At 44.5% G+C, this 18761-nt stretch overlaps 1 protein-coding gene across 6 annotated transcripts in view; it reads left to right on the top strand.

Annotated features, from left to right (window-relative positions):
• SMARCA2 (SWI/SNF related, matrix associated, actin dependent regulator of chromatin, subfamily a, member 2) overlaps positions 1-18761 on the top strand; it is a 604189-nt gene that overhangs the window by 261683 nt on the left and 323745 nt on the right. For all 6 annotated transcript variants that reach the window (XM_033925235.1, XM_033925226.1, XM_033925254.1 and 3 more), the window contains exon 18: positions 854-964. In XM_033925235.1, coding sequence (XP_033781126.1) covers positions 854-964 — 111 coding nt within the window. The remainder of the gene's footprint in view (positions 1-853; positions 965-18761) is intronic.

The following is an 18761-nucleotide window of genomic DNA, read 5'->3' on the forward strand; positions in this document are numbered from 1 at the left end:
GACTTGCCCAATGCTTGACAAGTGCATCTCTCTAGATAGCGTGGTGCCTTTCAAGTCATAAATCCAGTTAGTCATCTGTACCATTATGGATTATGCCCTTCTTAGGACCTGGTGGCTACTCAGGCAGTATACCTCACCTTCCAGACACAGCCAAGCTACATGAGTTCTTATGTTTTTATTAGGATTTCTAATTTAACTGTACACTAATCCCTCATATGGCAACTTATTTAACAGAATTTTGCTGTATGAGAATTTACTTTATGACCTAATTTTGAGCTGGGGAATTCAGAGCACAGTTTCTGACTCCCTCTTCTCCCAGCCCTAGATGGCCACTTCTTCTTCCTTCAACTGCAAGGGGTGGCTCTCTTTATCTCTTTCTGCTGTCCCTCAAAATTTCCCACAAGAGGTGACAGCCTTTGTAAGAATTGCCATACTGGTCCAGACAACAGATCCACCTAGCCCAGAATCCTGTTTTTAACTGTGTACAATCCAGATCATAAACAACTAGCAGGATCCCCAGAGTAATAAGATTCCATACTGCAGACCCCCAAAAGACAAGCAGTAACTTTCCTCAGATCTGTCTTAATGGTTTATGGAGTTCACATTTATGAATTCACCTTCAGGAATTTGTCTAAACCTTTTTTGAACACAGCTACACTAACTGTTTTTACTACATCCTCTGGCAACAATTCCAGAGCTTAATTTTGTGTTGTGTGAAAAAAATATTTTCTACTATATGTTTTAAATGAATTTACTTTGCTTAGTTATAGAGCCACTGCGGGTAATCATTTAAAACAAAATTGTCATATTTCAAATTTTGAGATCTGTACGATAATTTTATTATTTCTTTTAGGGAACACCAGCCATGCGTCGCTCACTCGTTCCTCAACTTCGAAGTGGAAAATTTAATGTCCTTTTAACTACTTATGAGTACATAATAAAGGATAAACACATTCTTGCAAAGGTAAATTTTTTCATTCCTAACATTTTTGTTGGTGTTTTCTGAAGGCATGGAGATTACTGAAACAGGAGGAGATAGAATGCCTTTATTCTTACTTAAAAGCTTACCTTTTCAGAGACTTTCATTTAAGAAAACTGTAGTGACTGCTAATTTCCAACTGAAAAAGCACAAGAAATGGGAACAATGCAATTTGCAGTGGAATTTGGCTAATGCAGAGACTAATGGGCTAATGTAGTAGGCTAAACTGTGGTGATTCTGAATTGCAAAAATGGAAGAACTGCCAAGAAGGCTTAATGAAGAGGCTGTAAACTTACATATATGAGTGCCACATGATCTATAGAATCGCAGATATTGGAAGAAAGATGATACTATGATAATGCATTTAGTTGTTTTTTGATCACAGTAACTATTCAGTCCAAATCAGTGTTGCATGAATATAAGAACATAAGAATAGCCTTACTGGGTCAGACCAATGGTCCATCAAGCCCAGTAGCCTGTTCTCACGGTGGCCAATCCAGGTCACTAGTACCTGGCCAAAATCCAAGGAGTAGCAATATTCCATGCTACTGATACAGGGCAAGCAGTGGCTTCCCCCATGTCTTTCTCAATAACAGACCCAGCATCATTTGTAGAAAGCTCGACTCGGTTTACAATAGTTAACTTAGATAAAAACAATAAGAGATGAAGGCTAAATTTCAGGGAAATTAATTTTCAAAGTGTTTCGTAAAGTTTTAAAGACCACTTTATTTGCTAAAGAATTGAAGTGAACCAGAACTCCTTAAAAGAAACAGAAGATCATTCCAAAGTTGAGAAAACTTAAAAATCAAAGATTGACTAAAAATCTTGACTCCTTTAATCTCTTTTCTGGAAGGAAGAGATAGTTTAAATTGCTGATTGCCTCTTGCAAAAGAGAATCTATAAAGATTCCAAGATAAAGGAATAAGAGGAGGAGTAAAGATACCATATAGGATTTTAAAAGCAACACAAGCACATTTAAACTGAACTCTGAAATAAACCGGGAGCCAATGAAGACTCTGAAGCAACGGAGTCACATGATCGAATTTACGTTTCCCAAAGATCAATTTTGCAGCAGTATTCTGAATCAGTTGCAGTCTGTAGAGACAAGTTTTTGTAATACTGAGGTAAATAACATTGCAGTGATCAAGATGAGATAATATAATTGATTGTACTAAAATAGAAAAGTAACAGTGATGAGAGATGTCTAACCTTCCTCAACATGCGCAAATTAAAAAAGCATTTCTTGATCACAGAGTTAATTTGTTCCTTGAAAGAGAGAGAGGAGTCAAAAAGGACTCCCAAAATCTTAGCAGAAAACTCAATTTGTAAAGAGGATCCAGAAACCAAAGCTACAGAATGAGGAAGACAGTCCAATTTTGGGCCTAACCATAGTAATTTGGTTTTAGTTGTGTTAAGCTTCATCCGGACAGACTGGGCTCAGGCTTGAAGTTTAGAGATACAAAGATTTACTTTAGATACTAGATCAGTAGTGTCCGGGTCTATCTCTATAAGTATGAAGATATCATCCGCGTAAGTGAATAAGGTTTCCCAAGTTGACATCTTAAAGATGTTAAGGGTGGTCATATAAAGATTGAATAAAATTGGAGAAAGTGGGGAACCCTGAGGAACTCCACAAGGAGGCTGCCAAGAGTCGGAAGTATTACCTTCAAAGTTCACTGAATAAGAATGATACAAAAGAAATTTAGAGAACCAATCCAAAACTACCTAATGAAGACCTATATCTGAAAGTAACTGAAGGAGAATATCATGGTGAACTACATCAAACACTGCAGATAGGTCAAACGGAAGTAGAATAGAACATTTATTTTGAAGACGAATTTGTTGGATTTTTGAGAGAAGAGAAATCAATAGAGTTTTGGTGCTAAAATTGGAACGATACCCATGTTGAAATAGCTGAAGTAAGGAGAATTTCTCTAAATAGTCGGTAAGTTGACCAGCTACAATTGATTCTAACATTTTTGTCAATAAAGGTATATTAGCAATTGGGCGATTATGAGAAGGAATTGTAGGGTCTAGATCTACTTTTTTAGAAGAGGAGTAAGTGTTATTTGTTCCATAGAATGTGAAAAGTAGTCATTTTCTAAAGAGAAATTCAATAAAGCAGTTAACCACATTATAGCTTGAGGAGAAATATTAAGAAACTAGTCTTATAGCCCGTTACATTAACGGGTGCTAGAATATATATGTGTGTGTCTGTTTTTTGTTTTTTTTCTCTCTCTCTCCTTAGTCGCTTTCTGTATTTCTGTCAGTTTTTTTTATTTTTTTTTCCTTGGCTGTCCACTACCACCCCTTGCCTGCTCCCCCTGTCCATTCTCCCTTCCTTTTACCTCCCCTGTGTCCTCCACCACCCCATCACTGCTCACCTTATCCAGCAAAAGCCCTTCTCCCTTTGTTTTACCTCCCCCTGTCCATCATCACCTCCTTCCTGCTCCCCCTGTCCTGTATGCCTGTCTTTATTTTTCTGCCCCCCCCTCCCTGTTCATCAGCACCTATTCCCCTGTCCATCAACCCCTTTTCTGCCCTCCATTTCCGTGTGTTGCAGCATTTCCCTCCCACCCCACTTCCCTGTGCAGTATTTTCCTCCCCCCCATACATTCCTTCTTAACTGCATGCCCTACTTATGTGTTTTCCGGCTTTGGATGCCGCGGCCAGCAGTCGCCTTGGCCGACATTTGACTCGGGCCGCCGCAGCCAACATCCGACTTGGGCTGCCGCTCCGCAGGAGAAGCAGTGCCCAACTTAAAACCCGGAAGGGCGGTCGAAGTCCGCCTCGGGGGGGGGGGGGAGGAAGAGAGAGAGTGGAGAGGCGGCGAACGCTGCGTCTTTCAGGGAGCAGGACAGACTGTAAGCCGCACATGCGCACTTCCTATGTGTCGCTACAGCTCACAGAAAACCAGCGCACACATAGGAAGTGCGCATGCGCGGCCTAGCGTTTTATTATATTAGATAAGTAAGATGGATAAGGGTCCAATGAACATTTACACTTTCTCATCCTTTCACACAGTCTAGAAACTTGAAGTTCAGATACTGGAGTGAATGAATGCCAATAGCGATCAGTTGTTATTTCCTCTATAGAATATTTGAAATGTATGGGGAAATATTCAATTTCGCTTGTAGGAAAGGATTGTCTAATAAGAGAGATTTTATCTTGAAAGAAACAAGCTAAAGTTTCAGCAGAAGGAGATGAGAGATGATCAGTTTTAGAAACAATATTGGTCAAGGAACGCCAGAGCTTAAAAAGGGTACCACTTTGATTATTGGACTTAGCTATTTTACAGCCATAGTAAGATTTTCTCTCTTTTCTAAGTTCAAGATTATAAAATCTGATTGCACATCTCCAATTTGATTTATCTAAATCAGAGCGAGATTTTTTTCCATTTCTTTTCTAACTTTCTACAATTTTGTTTCAAAACTCTATGGGAAGGTAAAAACCAAGGTGCATTCCGAGTTTCAGTGATAGTTTTAGTAATGACTGGTGCTAAAGAATGATAGGTGGATTCTGTAAAAGAGTTCCATTTAGGCCAAATTACATCAATGGGGTATTCCCTAGGGGAACAAAGGAGGGAAGTTAAAACTTGGGGCCAGAAAAGTTCTGGACAGATTTTCTTTCTAAAGGTAACAGTTTTCTTCAGTAAAGATTGTATCGACATAAAAATAGGGTGTGAAAACTCACGAAGATAGTGATCTGTCCAAGGAACTGGTTGCCAACGGACAGGATCTATAAAAGTCTGTTGAGGGGTATGATCAAAGAAGCTGACAATATCCAATGAGTGACCTTTTTCATGAATTGAGGTGAAAGGTGAAAATGAGAAGCCTAATGACTGAAGAAAAAGAACAAAGTCAGAGACATCTCTATCAGTAGTGCCTTCAAGATGTAAATTTAAGTCACCTAACACCAATAGACTGATCCTGCAACATCTGTACAACTTATGCCACTGTTTTTTCTCCATCAAACAATAAAATTTCACAGAGTTAGATTATCAATTTCTGGAAAAGCTATCTGGAGCTGGCCCAATTCATAGAGTTCTTGGGAATCTGTTTTGATTCAGAGTCACACAAACTGAAGCTCACTCGCCAGAGCTCCAGGCGATGCCAGGTCCTATACATTGGCACAATTTCCAGGTGCTAGGGTAGATGGCATCAACCATAGTAGTTATCCCTTGGGCAGAAGCTATTATGCCTTCCTGGTCCCTGCAGACTGATTCAATTCAGATGCCACTGTCCTGGGTGGTGAAGGTGTGTCAAAATTTGCATTGGTGACTGTGATGTAGCTTGGGAAGTTGGCACCCAGGTCAGTGGCACCCGACATCGCTGCTCCATGTGCCCCCTGCTCTTCCCCACTGTGCCATGTGCCCCTCGCTGCTTGAGTGCCTCCCCTTGCCCCTGTGTACGTCTTGAAATGTTCACCAGCATGAGCAGCTTCTTTCCACCTACTCGTTGTACTGACCTCGGCTCCCTTCTGATATCACGTCCAGGTCCCACAACCAGAAGTGGCATCAGAAGGGAGCCAAGGCTGGCACAAGCAGCAGGTGGAAGGTACTGCTCGTGCCGGCAAACATTTCAAGAGGTACGTGGGAGGGGGTTATAGAGAAGAAGGGCTGGCGCCCCATGAAAGATGGTGCCCAGGGTGGTCCAACCCACCTTCACCCCCCCAGGTCGTATGTCTTCTGGGGTGATCCTGATGACAGTTGCAAGTCTGTATGGCTGGGGGTGGCGGGTCATCGTCATTACAAGGGTCATCCAGTTCAGGGATGCTGGTCACCCTCAGAGGAAACGGTCAAGAAACAGACAAACTGCGAGCCTTTTGTTTGACGCTACAGATGTTGGAGAACTCTCCGAAAGGCACAGTAGATAGGGTTTTCTCAGACAATGGTGATACTATTATGTTATCCCAGGACAAGCAAGCAGCATATTCTCACATGTGGGTGACGTCATCCATGGAGCCCTGGTATGGACAGCTTTAAAAGTGTATCTCCACTTTAAGAACTTAAGAAAGTTTGCGAACTGCCCACACTGCACATGTGCGAGTGCCTTCCTGCCCGATGCAGGCTTCCGGCTCCTTAGTTCTTAGTTTTCCATGGAGCTAAGAAGTCGTGTCTCTGAACTTTGTTCAGTTTTTTGCCATTTGCTTTCCCGCTTATGCGCTTTTTTCTTTTATTCATAACTTATTTTTAAGTTTCCTTATTTTTAAAAAAGAAAAGTGAAAGAGAGATTTTTTTTTTTTTTCCTTTTTATTCCCTCGGGAGCTTTGACCGCCAAGGCTTTTAATTTTCCTCAGCCATCGATTTGGCCAATGCGGTCTTTTTGACCTTTTCAGGCCGTTAATGGGCTCAAAAAAAAAGTGCTGCATTTGCCCAAAACCAATCTCTTTTCTGACAGTTGGTGCTTCCAGTCTCTTAGTCCAGAGCAGCAGATGGAACTTGTGCCCAGTGTACTACACTACAGAAATGCTTGATAATCTGCAGGAAACTTCAACAGGAAAGATTGTTTGGGGCTGGCATGGGCATCAGGCAGACTTTGCATCGAAGACAATCAACATCAGCGTTGGAAGACATCGCTCCACTGGTAAGCAGTGTTCCCTCTAAGCGGGCGGGTGTTGTGAGCAAACTTTTTTCACCGTGAGCCAAAAATATCGGGCGCCAGCAAGTTATGAGCCAACTCGCCCGATTCTCCTCTCGCCGCCCTGCCATCTGCCGTACGCCTCTTCCGATCGTGCGCTGTGACGAGAAACGTGTGCGCTGCGATGTAATATTTTGTGCGCCAGCGCACGCCAGCGCAGCTTAGCGGGAACACTGGTTCAAATGGTTTTATTTATTTCCCCAAATTTATTTTTGTTATACGCATTGAAAATATTTGATATTGCGTTTAAATCAAAATCTCAATAAACTTGAAACGAGTGCCCGTGAGATTGTGGGAGGGTTAAATACTCAAAACTTAGAAGTTTTTGCTACGCCAGCTTTCTGGTATCTTTACATACAGTGGCGTACCTAGCATATGTAACATCCGGGGCCCATCATTTTTTGGCACCCCCCCCCCATCTGTAAGAAAAACATGATTTTTAGTAACAAACCACACGTCACACATGAGTACCTAGGAAAAGGCAGCATCTTACATATTGCAGTGAGCAGTACATCAATACACCCATTGTAAAACTAAACAAGCCAGACCAGCACAGATCAATCCTACACCGTCAATCCTAACAGAAAACCATGTCTTTCGAACACACAGAACACAGAAAACACCTTCGCCTAGTAAGGAATATGTAATCACAAACTAACCCCTCCCTCTTTTACAAAACTGTAGTGTGGATTTTAGCTACGGAGGTAACAGCTCTGATGCTCATAAAATTCTGAGCATCAGAGCTGCTACCACCAAGGCTGGTGCTAAAAACGCTTCACAGTTTTGTAAAAGGGGGGATAAAATAAAAATACATAGACAAAGGTTAAATTGAACCAGCAAGAAGCTGGACTCTGCATACAATGCTTCACAGAAACAGTGACACATGTCTCCTAAAGCAATAAATAAATAGAAATTTTTTTCTACCTTTGTCTTCTGTGGTTTCTCCTTTCCTCATCTTCTTGTAACTCTCTTCCTTCCATCCACTGTCTGCCGTCTCTCTTCCCCTATATGGCATCTTCTCTCCTTCTATGCCCCTTCCAGAAACTGTATGCCTCCCCCTTCCATCTCTCCTTTCACCCCATTGGTCTGGCATCTCTCTCCTCGCCTTCCCTCTCCCACACCTCTCCTCATAGTCTGGTATCTCCCCTTCCCTGATTCTCTGGCATCTCTCTCCTTTCCTTTTCTTCCATCTTTCGCTCCCCCTCCATGCTCTCCCATCTCCCCCTTCCTTTTCCCTTAGACTGGCATACCTTCCTCCTACGCTCCAAGCCCTGGCATCTCCTTTAATTCCCTCCCTCATCTTCCTTCTCCCTCCAGCTGGGTACCGCAACACTCTTCCCTGCAGCTCTGCACTTCCCCACAATTGCCATGCTTCGGTTCCTCTTCTTCCTTCCTTCCTCCCCCCCCCCCCCCCGCGGGACCCTGCGGCACCATCAACTCTTACTCCCTCTAATGTCGGCCCTGCAGCTCCAGACTTCCTCGCACCTTCTCCCCTCCCCCTTTGGATCGCTATTATTTTAAATGTTATAGCCGCGGAGCTGTATCCATCAGTGGAGATGTCTAACCTCGGCCTGCCCCGGAACTCTTACTGCAACAGTGACTTCCTGTTCCTGCCTAGACGGGCGTCTGCTGCAGTAAGAGTTCCGGGGCAGGCCGAGGTTAGACATCTCCACTGATGGATACAGCTCCGCGGCTATAACATTTAAAATAATAGCGATCCAAAGGGGGAGGGGAGAAGGTGCGAGGAAGTCTGGAGCTGCAGGGCCGACATTAGAGGGAGTAAGAGTTGATGGTGCCGCAGGGTCCCGCGGGGGGGGGGGGAGGAAGGAAGGAAGAAGAGGAACCGAAGCATGGCAATTGTGGGGAAGTGCAATCCCCCCAATGCGTCCCCTTACCTTACCGACGCGTGTGTGCGCTGTGAAGAGAAACTTTGCGCTGCGATGTAATATTTTGTGCGCGAGCGCAGGCCAACGCAGCTTAGCGGGAACACTGCTGGTAAGCCAAGTTCAGAGGCCACCAGCTTCCTACTGGCGTCGCAGGTCACTTTTGCATCGAGTCTCTTCATGTTGACCAAGCTGCGACGACCACCTTCCAACTTGCCTCAACTTCGACATATGCATCCTCATTGAGGTCACCCTCTTTGGGGCAAGCCATAGTAGAGAATGACACGGACAAATTTGTCCCCACAGGAACTCAATTTCCCTGCCCCATCCCAACGCTATCTCTGTCCCTACCCCATTCCTGTACACTCTGCTTTAGCCGCACAAGCCTCAAACTTTTATGATTTTAAAGTGTTTGAGGCTTGTGCAGAGCTTGCAGGAATGGGGCAGGGAGATAGGAAAAGAACTCAAGGGGACGGGACGGGAAAATGAGTCCCCGTGTCATTCTCTAAGCCACAGCACCGATGGTACCGGCAGATAAGCCAGAGGTACCAGTGCTTTTCTTGTGGGTGCTGTAATGAAGGAATTTGGGTGATGCATGAAAACTGCTTACCCCAGTATCAGCTTAAGTACACGGCTACCAGGTCCTATGGTACCGCAGTTGGTTCTCTGGAGCGATGTCAATGTTCCATGTCTATGTATTGATCCTCTTGCCACATCGACAATCCAATGGGCATCGTTTCTCCTAGCATGCTTCAAAGAGAAAACATTGCCCTCTCTCGTTCTTTGAAGAGAAAATCAGTTTCATATCATACTTCTTCCTACTACATCAGACTGGTACTGGACTTGAAGTAAGCATCGATCTTCGCCACATTTCTTCAAGGCCTTCATATTCTTCTGATTTACAGTCTGATTCATCTGAGGACTTCTTTGGGTCTACAATAGAGGCTTACAACACTCCTTTTGGAAAAGTCTTCACACTAGTGTCCACCAAAGAGTTACCACTCGAACTAGAAGCTGATTCTGCCTACAGTGCTGAATGGAGGGCTTAGATAATGATCAGCCTCTTAAAGAACTTCTCAAAGAGACTCTTCATATGAACTGGGAAACGCCCCTATTCCTCTGTTACAACGATTCCAACGACTCAGAAAAGACTAATCACAGCTGGTGGCACTGAGGCATAGACTCTTGATGAAGTAGATTTGTGTGTGTGTATATGAAAGACTGTTTCCCAGAAACTTATATATATATTTATATCCGGCACCCTCTCCCCTGCGTTTCGGCACCCTCTCCCCTGCGTTTTGGCACCCCCCACCCCCCCCCCCCGCCGCTTCTTACTGTCATCTGGGCACCGGCATGTCCTGTGCATTGGTGCCGGTGCCCGAAGATCGGCCTCCTCTTCTTGCTGGGCCTTGAGCATCTGCGCATGCTCAAGGCCTGCGAGTTCACGTTCTCTCCGAGATCTCTGAGAATCTTGGAGAGAGCGTGAACTCTGGGAAACAGTCTTTCATATACACACACACAAATCTACTCCATCAAGAGTCTATGCCTCAGTGCCACCAGCTGTGATAACAATCTTTTCTGAGTCTACTCCCATCAAGAGTCTATGCCTCAGTGCCACCAGCTGTGATAACAATCTTTTCTGAGTCTACTCCATCAAGAGTCTATGCCTCAGTGCTGTGATAACAATCTTTTCTGAGTCGTTGGAATCGTTGTAACAGAGGAGTATACTTGAAGAAAACAGACGCTGGACTCAGATCAAGCCATATATGCAAGCTACATTGAAAGTCTTTTTTGATATATTTTGTGAGTTTTTCACTCCTTGTGCACAATGTGGATAGTACTTCTAGTTGATAAGTGTATTGTTCGGTGGAGTTTTTTTGCCAATGAGATTAGAGTGTGCAGCCTAAAATCAATTCTGATTGCTGCCTTACAAACATTATTGAGACTTTTTTCTCTACCTTTTGATTTAATGCTTATCTCTGGAGTGTAATCCGCCTTTGGCAAGTAACATTTTGACATTTTGTTACTTCCAATTATTTTCGAGATACTTGAATATACCTCTTTATGTCTTTCTAGGGTCCTTTTACTAAGCTGTATTAAGCAGCTGGTGCAAGTTTCATCATGCAGTAGCCATTAGTACAAACCCATAGTGATGGCTGGTATGTTAAAACAGCTAGTGTAGTACAAAACTCATACTTTCTGCTAAATATGGGTGGGGCAGATCATGGGAGGTAAAGGGGCAGAGACAGGGCAGAGAGAACTGTGGTGTTAAGTGCAGTTGAGCTTTACATTACATTTCTAGACTGCAAAACCTCTTGGATCAAAGTGGTTTACAAGAAGTAAGAAACTGGACAATCCCAGCGATCTACAAACTAATCATTGAACCCTTTTAGTTCTCTAAAAATCTTACGAATAGAGTCAATTTTAATAATTTTCTGAAATGTATGTAAGCGTAAGACCTTGTAAATAGAGAGCGTAACTCCCTATCCCAACTGGCTGCCTGGTAAGTGAGCAGGCACTGTTGGAACTTTTTATGTCTACACCCTCAAACCGGGAGGAAACAGAGATGTAGTACGCAATGAATGATTCGTTTTAAATAAGGTAAACAATTCTAATACATACTCAGGCGCCTGGCCATGTAGAACTTTGTAGCAGAGTGTCCCCAATTTGAACAGCTCTCAGGCTTCAAATGGGAGCCAACAAAGCTCTCTATAATAAAATGTAATGTGATCCGATTTTTTTCAAATCGAAGATCAAACGTACTTCTACATTCTGTATTCTTTGAAATCTTGGCTACTAACTGTCCAAAAGTTTAAAAAAGGGGGGGGGAAAGAACCACAGTAGTAGTTAACCTTCTCCCCACCCCCACTCCAGATGCTATTAGACTATCAGGGAAGGCTTGGACAAATCCTGAGAGAGGTCGCAGGAGGGGTAGCAAAATGCCCAGGATGGGTTTGGAGAGGCATGATCAGTAAGGGCGTTTGTCCCCTGCTCTTTCAGTTTTTTGTAAAAATTGAACAGCACTAGGCCTGAGTAAATAGCATGGGTGCACCTGTGCTGTCTGCCAAGGCATGGAAAGCAGGCTCTTAGACTAAATATTTGGTCTGTGCGTGAAATAGACTGCAGATGCTTGCTATGCCCCTGCATGTACCACATAGTTTTTTTACTTATATACTTCCTAAACTTTTAACTTTTGCAGTAAAGGTGTTATAACTGCAAAATCTTACTGTGCTTTAGCACAGTGCTTCAGGGCACAGGAGTTCAGGGATTGTGTTCTGGCTTTTCTGAGTCCCTGGGAGCAGCTTTGCTGGATCTTATGTCTGCATCTCTGCAGGAGTTCAGTGTGGTCTTTTAGCCGGCTCTGTCTACTTTTTCCTCCTGGCTTTGTGGAGTGCGCTCTCAGGTTTTTCTGGCTTTGTGAGGTGTGCTCTCATTTGTCTTTCTGTTCCTCCCTCTCTCTTACCACCTCAGTCTTTTCATTTTTTTTATCCTCACACCAAGGTTTCTCTCTTCAGAGATGACACTCCTCTTCTTTTTTTCTGTTTTGCCTTCCATTTCTGTTCTTTTCGTTCTCTCTTTGATCTCCTTCCTCTTGATTTTTATTTATTAGCATCTTGATTTTTCTTCCAAATCTGCTGTCCTCTTTCTTATTACATAGCTGTCAGGCTTTGATTTTCACTATGCTAATGGGTGATAAGTTAAGAGATGACAATACATTTTGCACTCTCTCTTTTGGTCTCTTTTTTTCATCATCCATCTACTATGCATGAGTGGTTAAGAGTCCACTGCTAGAAGCCATCTTTCACTGTTTGCTACCATCTAGAGGTTTGTAGAGCTATTCTTTTAAGTGTTATCAAAGAGATTTAATGGAAGCAAGGTATGACATTTCTGGAAGAGGCTGAGGGCATTCCAAGCCCACTTGACTTTCTATGGCAAATAAAAGACCATTTCTAGAGCAATAGGGGAGACATTCTAGACAAGTGAGTAGTATCCCAATGGCTGTGTGCCATATGCCGAATGAATCCAATCTGGATTTTCTCTGTTACTCTGCTCTGCTCTAGCTCTCTTCTGCATGTGTGCCAGCAGGAGTGTTTGCTCTACTACCTCCTTTTTTATTATTTAATTTGGTGGGGGTTTTTGAATCTTTTCAGGATTTCTTGGGCTCAGAGTGCTTATTCAGCTCTGTCTGCATGGAGAGCACACAGAATTTGGTCTGCAGCTGACAGGCCAATCCGAGTGGGTACCTGTCAGCCAGCCTACATCTGTTTCTGAGGAGTTGGGCCGTCCCAGTTTCTCCTACTACCAGACAAAGTTCAGCGCAGGCTGTTGGACATACCTAGGAAATTTGACAGTGTCTCGCAGGGTACTAATTGCATTCTGCACCTCTGCCTGTTCCTGAGCTCATCCATCAATCTACAGGGGTAGAGGTGCAGTCAGGTATGGAGTCTGATTGGCAGCCTGAAGATCAGTATCATGAAGGCATTCCAAGCATGAGGTAGTGGTTCTTTGATTCCAGCTACTGTAAGAGAGTTGTGTCATGCTGCAGCACATTTCCAGCATTTCAGCACAGGTCACAGTGAGTAAAGGCGGTCACAGCCTGTGAGGTGAATGGGGGGAGGGGGAGAGTGTCATCTGAATTTCAGTTTTGAAGGTTTCTGCATGCCCCCCCTGAAAATTCCTAAAATCACAGTTTTTTAATGTTTGCTATCTATGAAAAATATCATGATTTTGGTGCAAGTTTCTTAGCGGCGGCATCTTGGATTTTTAGCATTTTTTTTCTCAAAAGCGCCCTGCTTCTCCAAAACTGCAATTTTTGCCTCCAAACTTGTTGGGATGGAGTCCTTGGACTCTCCTAATGTGGGCTTTTGCCAGGATTACGCTTTTGGAGCATTTTTGTGCCACATGTCACGTGGCACAGCCGGGAGTGGCGGCAGTGCAAGGTTTAGCCTCTACCCTCGTTCAGCAGGTGTATATATGCTCAGCTAGCCTGGCAGAGCTGCTTATTTGATGGTTCCACAGTCCCACTACGTGTCTGCGTTGCTTCTATGAGCATGTTTCTTGTCAATCCGTCGCTGTTTCAGCACTACCTGATTCTGTTCTGGGTGATCCTTCGGATGATGACTAACTCGCTGGCCCTTTAGGCTCCAGCACAGTGCTTTAGAATACAGGAGGTCAGGGATTGTGTTCTGACTCGTCTGAGTCCCTGGGAGCAGGTTTTGCTGAATCTTGTGTCTGTCTCTGCAGGAGTTGAATTTGGTCTCTTAGCCGGCTCTGTCCACTTTTTCCTCCTGGCTTTGTGGAGTGTGCTCTCAGTCTTCCACCTTTCCCTGGCACCCTGTTATGACCTTCTTAATCTCAGAGCAGTATGTTTCTCTGGAAGGAGCTCTTAAGATTGTATGGACAATGTCTGGCTTTTATCCACTGGCACAGGAGTGCCAGCAGCTTCTGGCTCAGCCTAGGTTGGATTTTTGAGTTGCGCAGGTGACTTCTAGCACTTCTTTTCCCAGGGCAGGTGATGTAGTGCTTACAGATATGCAGGACCACCAGATGAATGTTGTCCTTTGGAAGCTTTTGCTGCAGTTGCTTTAGGCATTAAGGCTGCTTCAGCGACATCCTTTGTCGCTCGAACCTGTCTGTTTCAGCTGAGCCGCTTTGTAGACTGAGACTGTGGAGCTTCCTCCTCACCTTCTTTTGGTTTCTTATGTGAGTACTGGCTAAGGTGCCAGCATATTCTGATTTTGCTTGCTGGATGCTTTGGATCTGACAATAAGTTGCTCATTCCACTTACAAGACCCTTTTGGCTAAACTTTCCTTTAAGGATTGGTTTTGGTTTGGCAAGGGACTGAATGACCTCATGAATTCTGTGGTGGACCATCACCCTATGTTCTGGATGACCTCATGAATTCTGTGGTGGGACCATCCCCTATGTTCCTGCCTGAAAGAAGACCCAGATTCTTTAGAGGTTCTGGTTGCTGTAATTGTTCGTGGCTCCGGGCGATTCTGTCCATATATGACTGCCACGTCTCTGAGATTTTCCCAGAGCTCCCGACAGTGGTACTCTTGACTGCAGGCACCTCCAACCATCTGCCTTCTGTTTTGTGCACAAAGAGGCAATGACGCCTAGCTGAATTATGTCCCTCTATAGATAGGGGACAGATTCTGTCACCTGCCGGCCTGAGCTCACCTTTTGTCCAACCTGTGGGTCTTTGACATTTTTTGGTCAGGCTTCACATTGGTCTTGCCTGGCTTCCGGTGGATTGGTTTGTGGACTCTCCCACAGGTCGACCTGTTAACAGCGTTCAAGGTGCAAGCCACTGTACAACACTTGCTGGATATTCAAGCTATAGAACCAGGGCCACCCGATCTCTCGGGCTCTGGTGGCTACTTCATATACTTCATTGTGCCTTAGGCTCAAACGGTTGATGGCCTGTTCTCGATCTCCAGCACGTAACTAAGGCTCTCATGATTTCATGCTTTTGCATGGTGACAGTGTGATCTGTCATTCCAGCGGTGGCCCCGGGAGAGTTTCTCACCTCTCTGGATCTCACAGAAACGTATGTGCATATGCCGATTTTTCCATCCATACTGCATATGCTTGCAGTTTTATGGGGTTTATGGATTTTTTTTAAACTCATTGCCAGTTTTTGGCTCTCTGTACTTTCATCAAGGTGATGCAGGTCGTGGCAGCTTATTTATGGAACAAGGGTCTGCCAGTACACTCTTACTTGGATGACTGTCTGATAAGAACTCCCTCATAGGCTGAGGGTGTAATCATTAGTGAAGATATGAAAACTGCCAATCAGGTGGAGAAAGCTTCAGCCAAGGCTAGACAAATGCTAGGTTGCATCCGGAGAAGTTTTATCAGCCGTAAGCCTCAAGTCATAATGCCGTTGTACAGGTCGATTGTGAGACCTCATCTGGAGTACTGTGTTCAGTTTTGGAGGCCATATTATCAAAAGAATGTGAAGAGAATGGAGTCGGTTCAGCGTATAGCCACCAAGATGGTCTCAGGACTTAAGGATCTCCCATTTGAAGAACATCTAAGCAGGCTGCAGTTATATTCTCTCAAAGAACGCAGAGAAAGGAGTGACACGATAGAGACATTCAAATATCTTACGGGCCATATTGAGGTGGAGGAAGATATCTTCTTCCTTACGGGGCCGAAGGCAACCAGAGGGCATCCGCTCAAACTCAAGGGTGGGAGATTTCATGGTGACATCAGAAAATACTTCTTCACCGAAAAAGTGGTTGATCGATGGAATGTTCTTCCACGTCAGGTAGTTGAGGCCAGTAACGCACTCGACTTCAAGGGACGATGGGATAAACATGTAGGTTCGCTCTGGGGAAATGCTTAAAAAGAGGGTTCTTGTTGAGGAAGGTTTCTTGGAGTGGGTTCGCTCTGGGAAATTCTTAGAGGGAGGGTTCTTGTTGAGGGAGGGTTCTTCGAGTGGGCAGACTTGTTGGGCTGACGGCCCTTTTCTGCCATCATACTCTATGTTTCTATACAGTGAATCCAGTGATCCCCATTCTGGATGACTTTGGTTGACTTGTGAGCTCTGGACAGAGCAGTCTGATGCTCATGTAGCCTGTGGAATATCTGGGTGTTCTGTTCGATGCGGCAGTGGGCTATCTTACAGAGGCAAGCGATGGTAGCTGTGTTCTTGCAGTTTCTTCCTTCTTGTAGGAACCTCCTCCATAGGCATGGGGCTGTCTTCAGGTCCTAAGGTACCTGGCATCCACGTTGGTTGTGGTTCCTTGGGTGAGTGTGCAAAGGTGCCCTCTCCAGCATGCTCTCATTGGGCTCTGCACATGACTGCATTACTATCCATTCTTCCCTGGACTTTGGAGACTCGGGCCAGCATGGCTTGGTGGCTTCTCCCACAGTTGCTCTTCAGGGGCGTACCGCTGAGGATTGACTCCTGGGTCATCGTGATGACAGATGCCAACTTTTGGGGCTAGGGAGCCTACTGTACTAGTTGTCCCATCCATTGGGGTTGGAATCTCTTCCAGTGGACATTGTCAGTTGACAGGCTGGAGCTGGTGTGATTCCAGAAGTTTCTGGAGGACCAAGAGGTCAGAATCTTATCCGACAGTGCAATGGCAGTAGCCTATGTCCCTTGCTGAGGAGGCGCCAAGAGAACCTCTCTTGCTCAGGAGGCTCGCCTTCTCTTTCTATGGACAGTATGTCCTCTGCAGGCATTTTTGCAGCACCTGTGGCAGGCGTTGACAATTTACCAGTCGACTCCCTCAGCAGACAGGCTTTGGATCCTTGCAAATGAGAGCTGTCCTCGGCAGCATTCCAAGCCATTATGCAGCGCTGGGATTGGCCCTACTTCGTCTTCATAGCCACGGCATGGGACATGACAATGCCGCAATTCTTCAGTCAAAGATCCAAGCCTGATGGCACAGATCTCGATGCTCTTGTGTCGCAGTGGCCTCAGGGGATTCACCTGTATGTCTTTCCTTCCTGGCCTATGATAGGCTGAGTCATTTGGCAGATAGTGACCCTTACATACTGTGTCATTCTGGTGACCTTCTGTTTGTCAGTCTGGTGGCTCTAGACTGGCCTGACATGCCATGGTATGCAGATCTGCGTCTTCGCAGAGGTTTCGGCCTTCAGTTTGCTTGGGATCCAGTCTCTATGGAGGACCTGGGTCGTTTTGCTCTTTCGGTATGGTTTTTGCATGCAAGTTTTAGTGCACACAGGCTATTCGGAGGTAGTTCTTGCCACGCTTCACAAGCCAATGCAGTTGACTACTGTGTCTGGCTATGCTGGGGCATGGCAGACTTTTCAGCATTGGTGTGACCAGGAATGGACGGAGCTGTATTTCACTTTGATTTAGGTGGTTCTTGCCTTTCTTCAGGCTGGTCTAGATACAAGACTCACTGTGGCATCCCTTCATGTCCAAATAACTGGGCTCTCGTTAATCTTGAGCATCTCAGTCTACCATTGCCAGATTTCTGAAAAGGGCTCTTTACATTAAATCACCAATTAAACCACTGTTCCCATTGTGGGACCTCAACCGGGTGCTGTCTGACTTTACCATAGCTCCCTTTGAGCCTATTCGGGATGCTTCCCTCTTGGCCTTGACTTTCCAGGTTGTCTTTCTGGTTGCTGTTACTTCAATGAGCCATGTTTCTGAACTTCAAGCTCTTGTCATGAGCTGTTATACCGATTCTTGGTATCTGGTCTTCCTTGCGTACAGTTCCTTCTTACCTGCCGAAGTTGATTTCAGCTTCTGTGTTACTCAGGAGGTACGTTTGCCTGCTTTTCAGCCTACTGGTTCTAGGCCACAAGATCACCCTTTGAAGAAACTTGATGTGCACAGGGTGCTTCTTCCCTACCTAGAGGTCACTCACATCTTTCGTCTCTGTGACCTTCTGTTTGTGCTGACTCATTCTGTTAAGCAAGGAGCTCCCACTTCCAAGGCCACCATTTCCAGATGGATCTGTAAGGCTATTTCGTCAGCTTATATTCTGGTCGGGACTCAGTCTCCCGTCTCCTTTAAGGTGCATTCTTCTAGGACTATTGCTTTGTGGGCTGGTTAGTGCAGTCTCCCTTGAGGACATCTACAAGGCAGCAATATGGTCCTCTTTGTACATGTTTGCCAAGTATTAGAGTTGATGTAGTGGTGAGCCAGGACTCTGCCTTCGGGTCCTCGGTCACAGAGGAAAAAATCCAGATTGGATTCCTTCTGCGTATGGCACACAGCCATTAGGATACTACCCACTTGTCTAGAATGTCTCCCCTATCGACAGGAAAAGAGCTTACCAGGGTAAGTAATAATAATAATTTATTTTTATATACCGCCAAACCTTCAGTTCGAGGTGGTTTACAATAAGAAAAAGCTGGACGTAAAGCAAATTACATTAATCGTCAAATGGTTTCTCAGAAAAATACAAATTACAATTAATTCAAAATCAGAATCAAAATTAATTTATCTCAAAGGCAGTTCCAAATAAGTAGAAAACTAAGAATACAATAAATAAGAATCTTACTTGGATATTTCTTACAAGATAAAAAATACAGTTAAGTCAGAAATTTTTCAAACAAACAATCTCTATTTGTCCTGGCTTTGACTAATTCCTGATTTTCTAGAACTCTGAAACTGTGTGCTGTGAATTCTTCTGCCTCAGTATCCCAGAATCAGCAGTATTTGAATATGCCTCAAGGAAAGCAAACAAAATGTTGGGTATCATTAAAAAGGGTATCACGACCAGGACGAAGGAAGTCATCCTGCCACTGTATCGTGCAATGGT

This window comes from Geotrypetes seraphini, chromosome 1, assembly GCF_902459505.1.
Source record: "Geotrypetes seraphini chromosome 1, aGeoSer1.1, whole genome shotgun sequence".
Classification (NCBI taxonomy): Eukaryota; Metazoa; Chordata; class Amphibia; order Gymnophiona; family Dermophiidae; genus Geotrypetes; species Geotrypetes seraphini.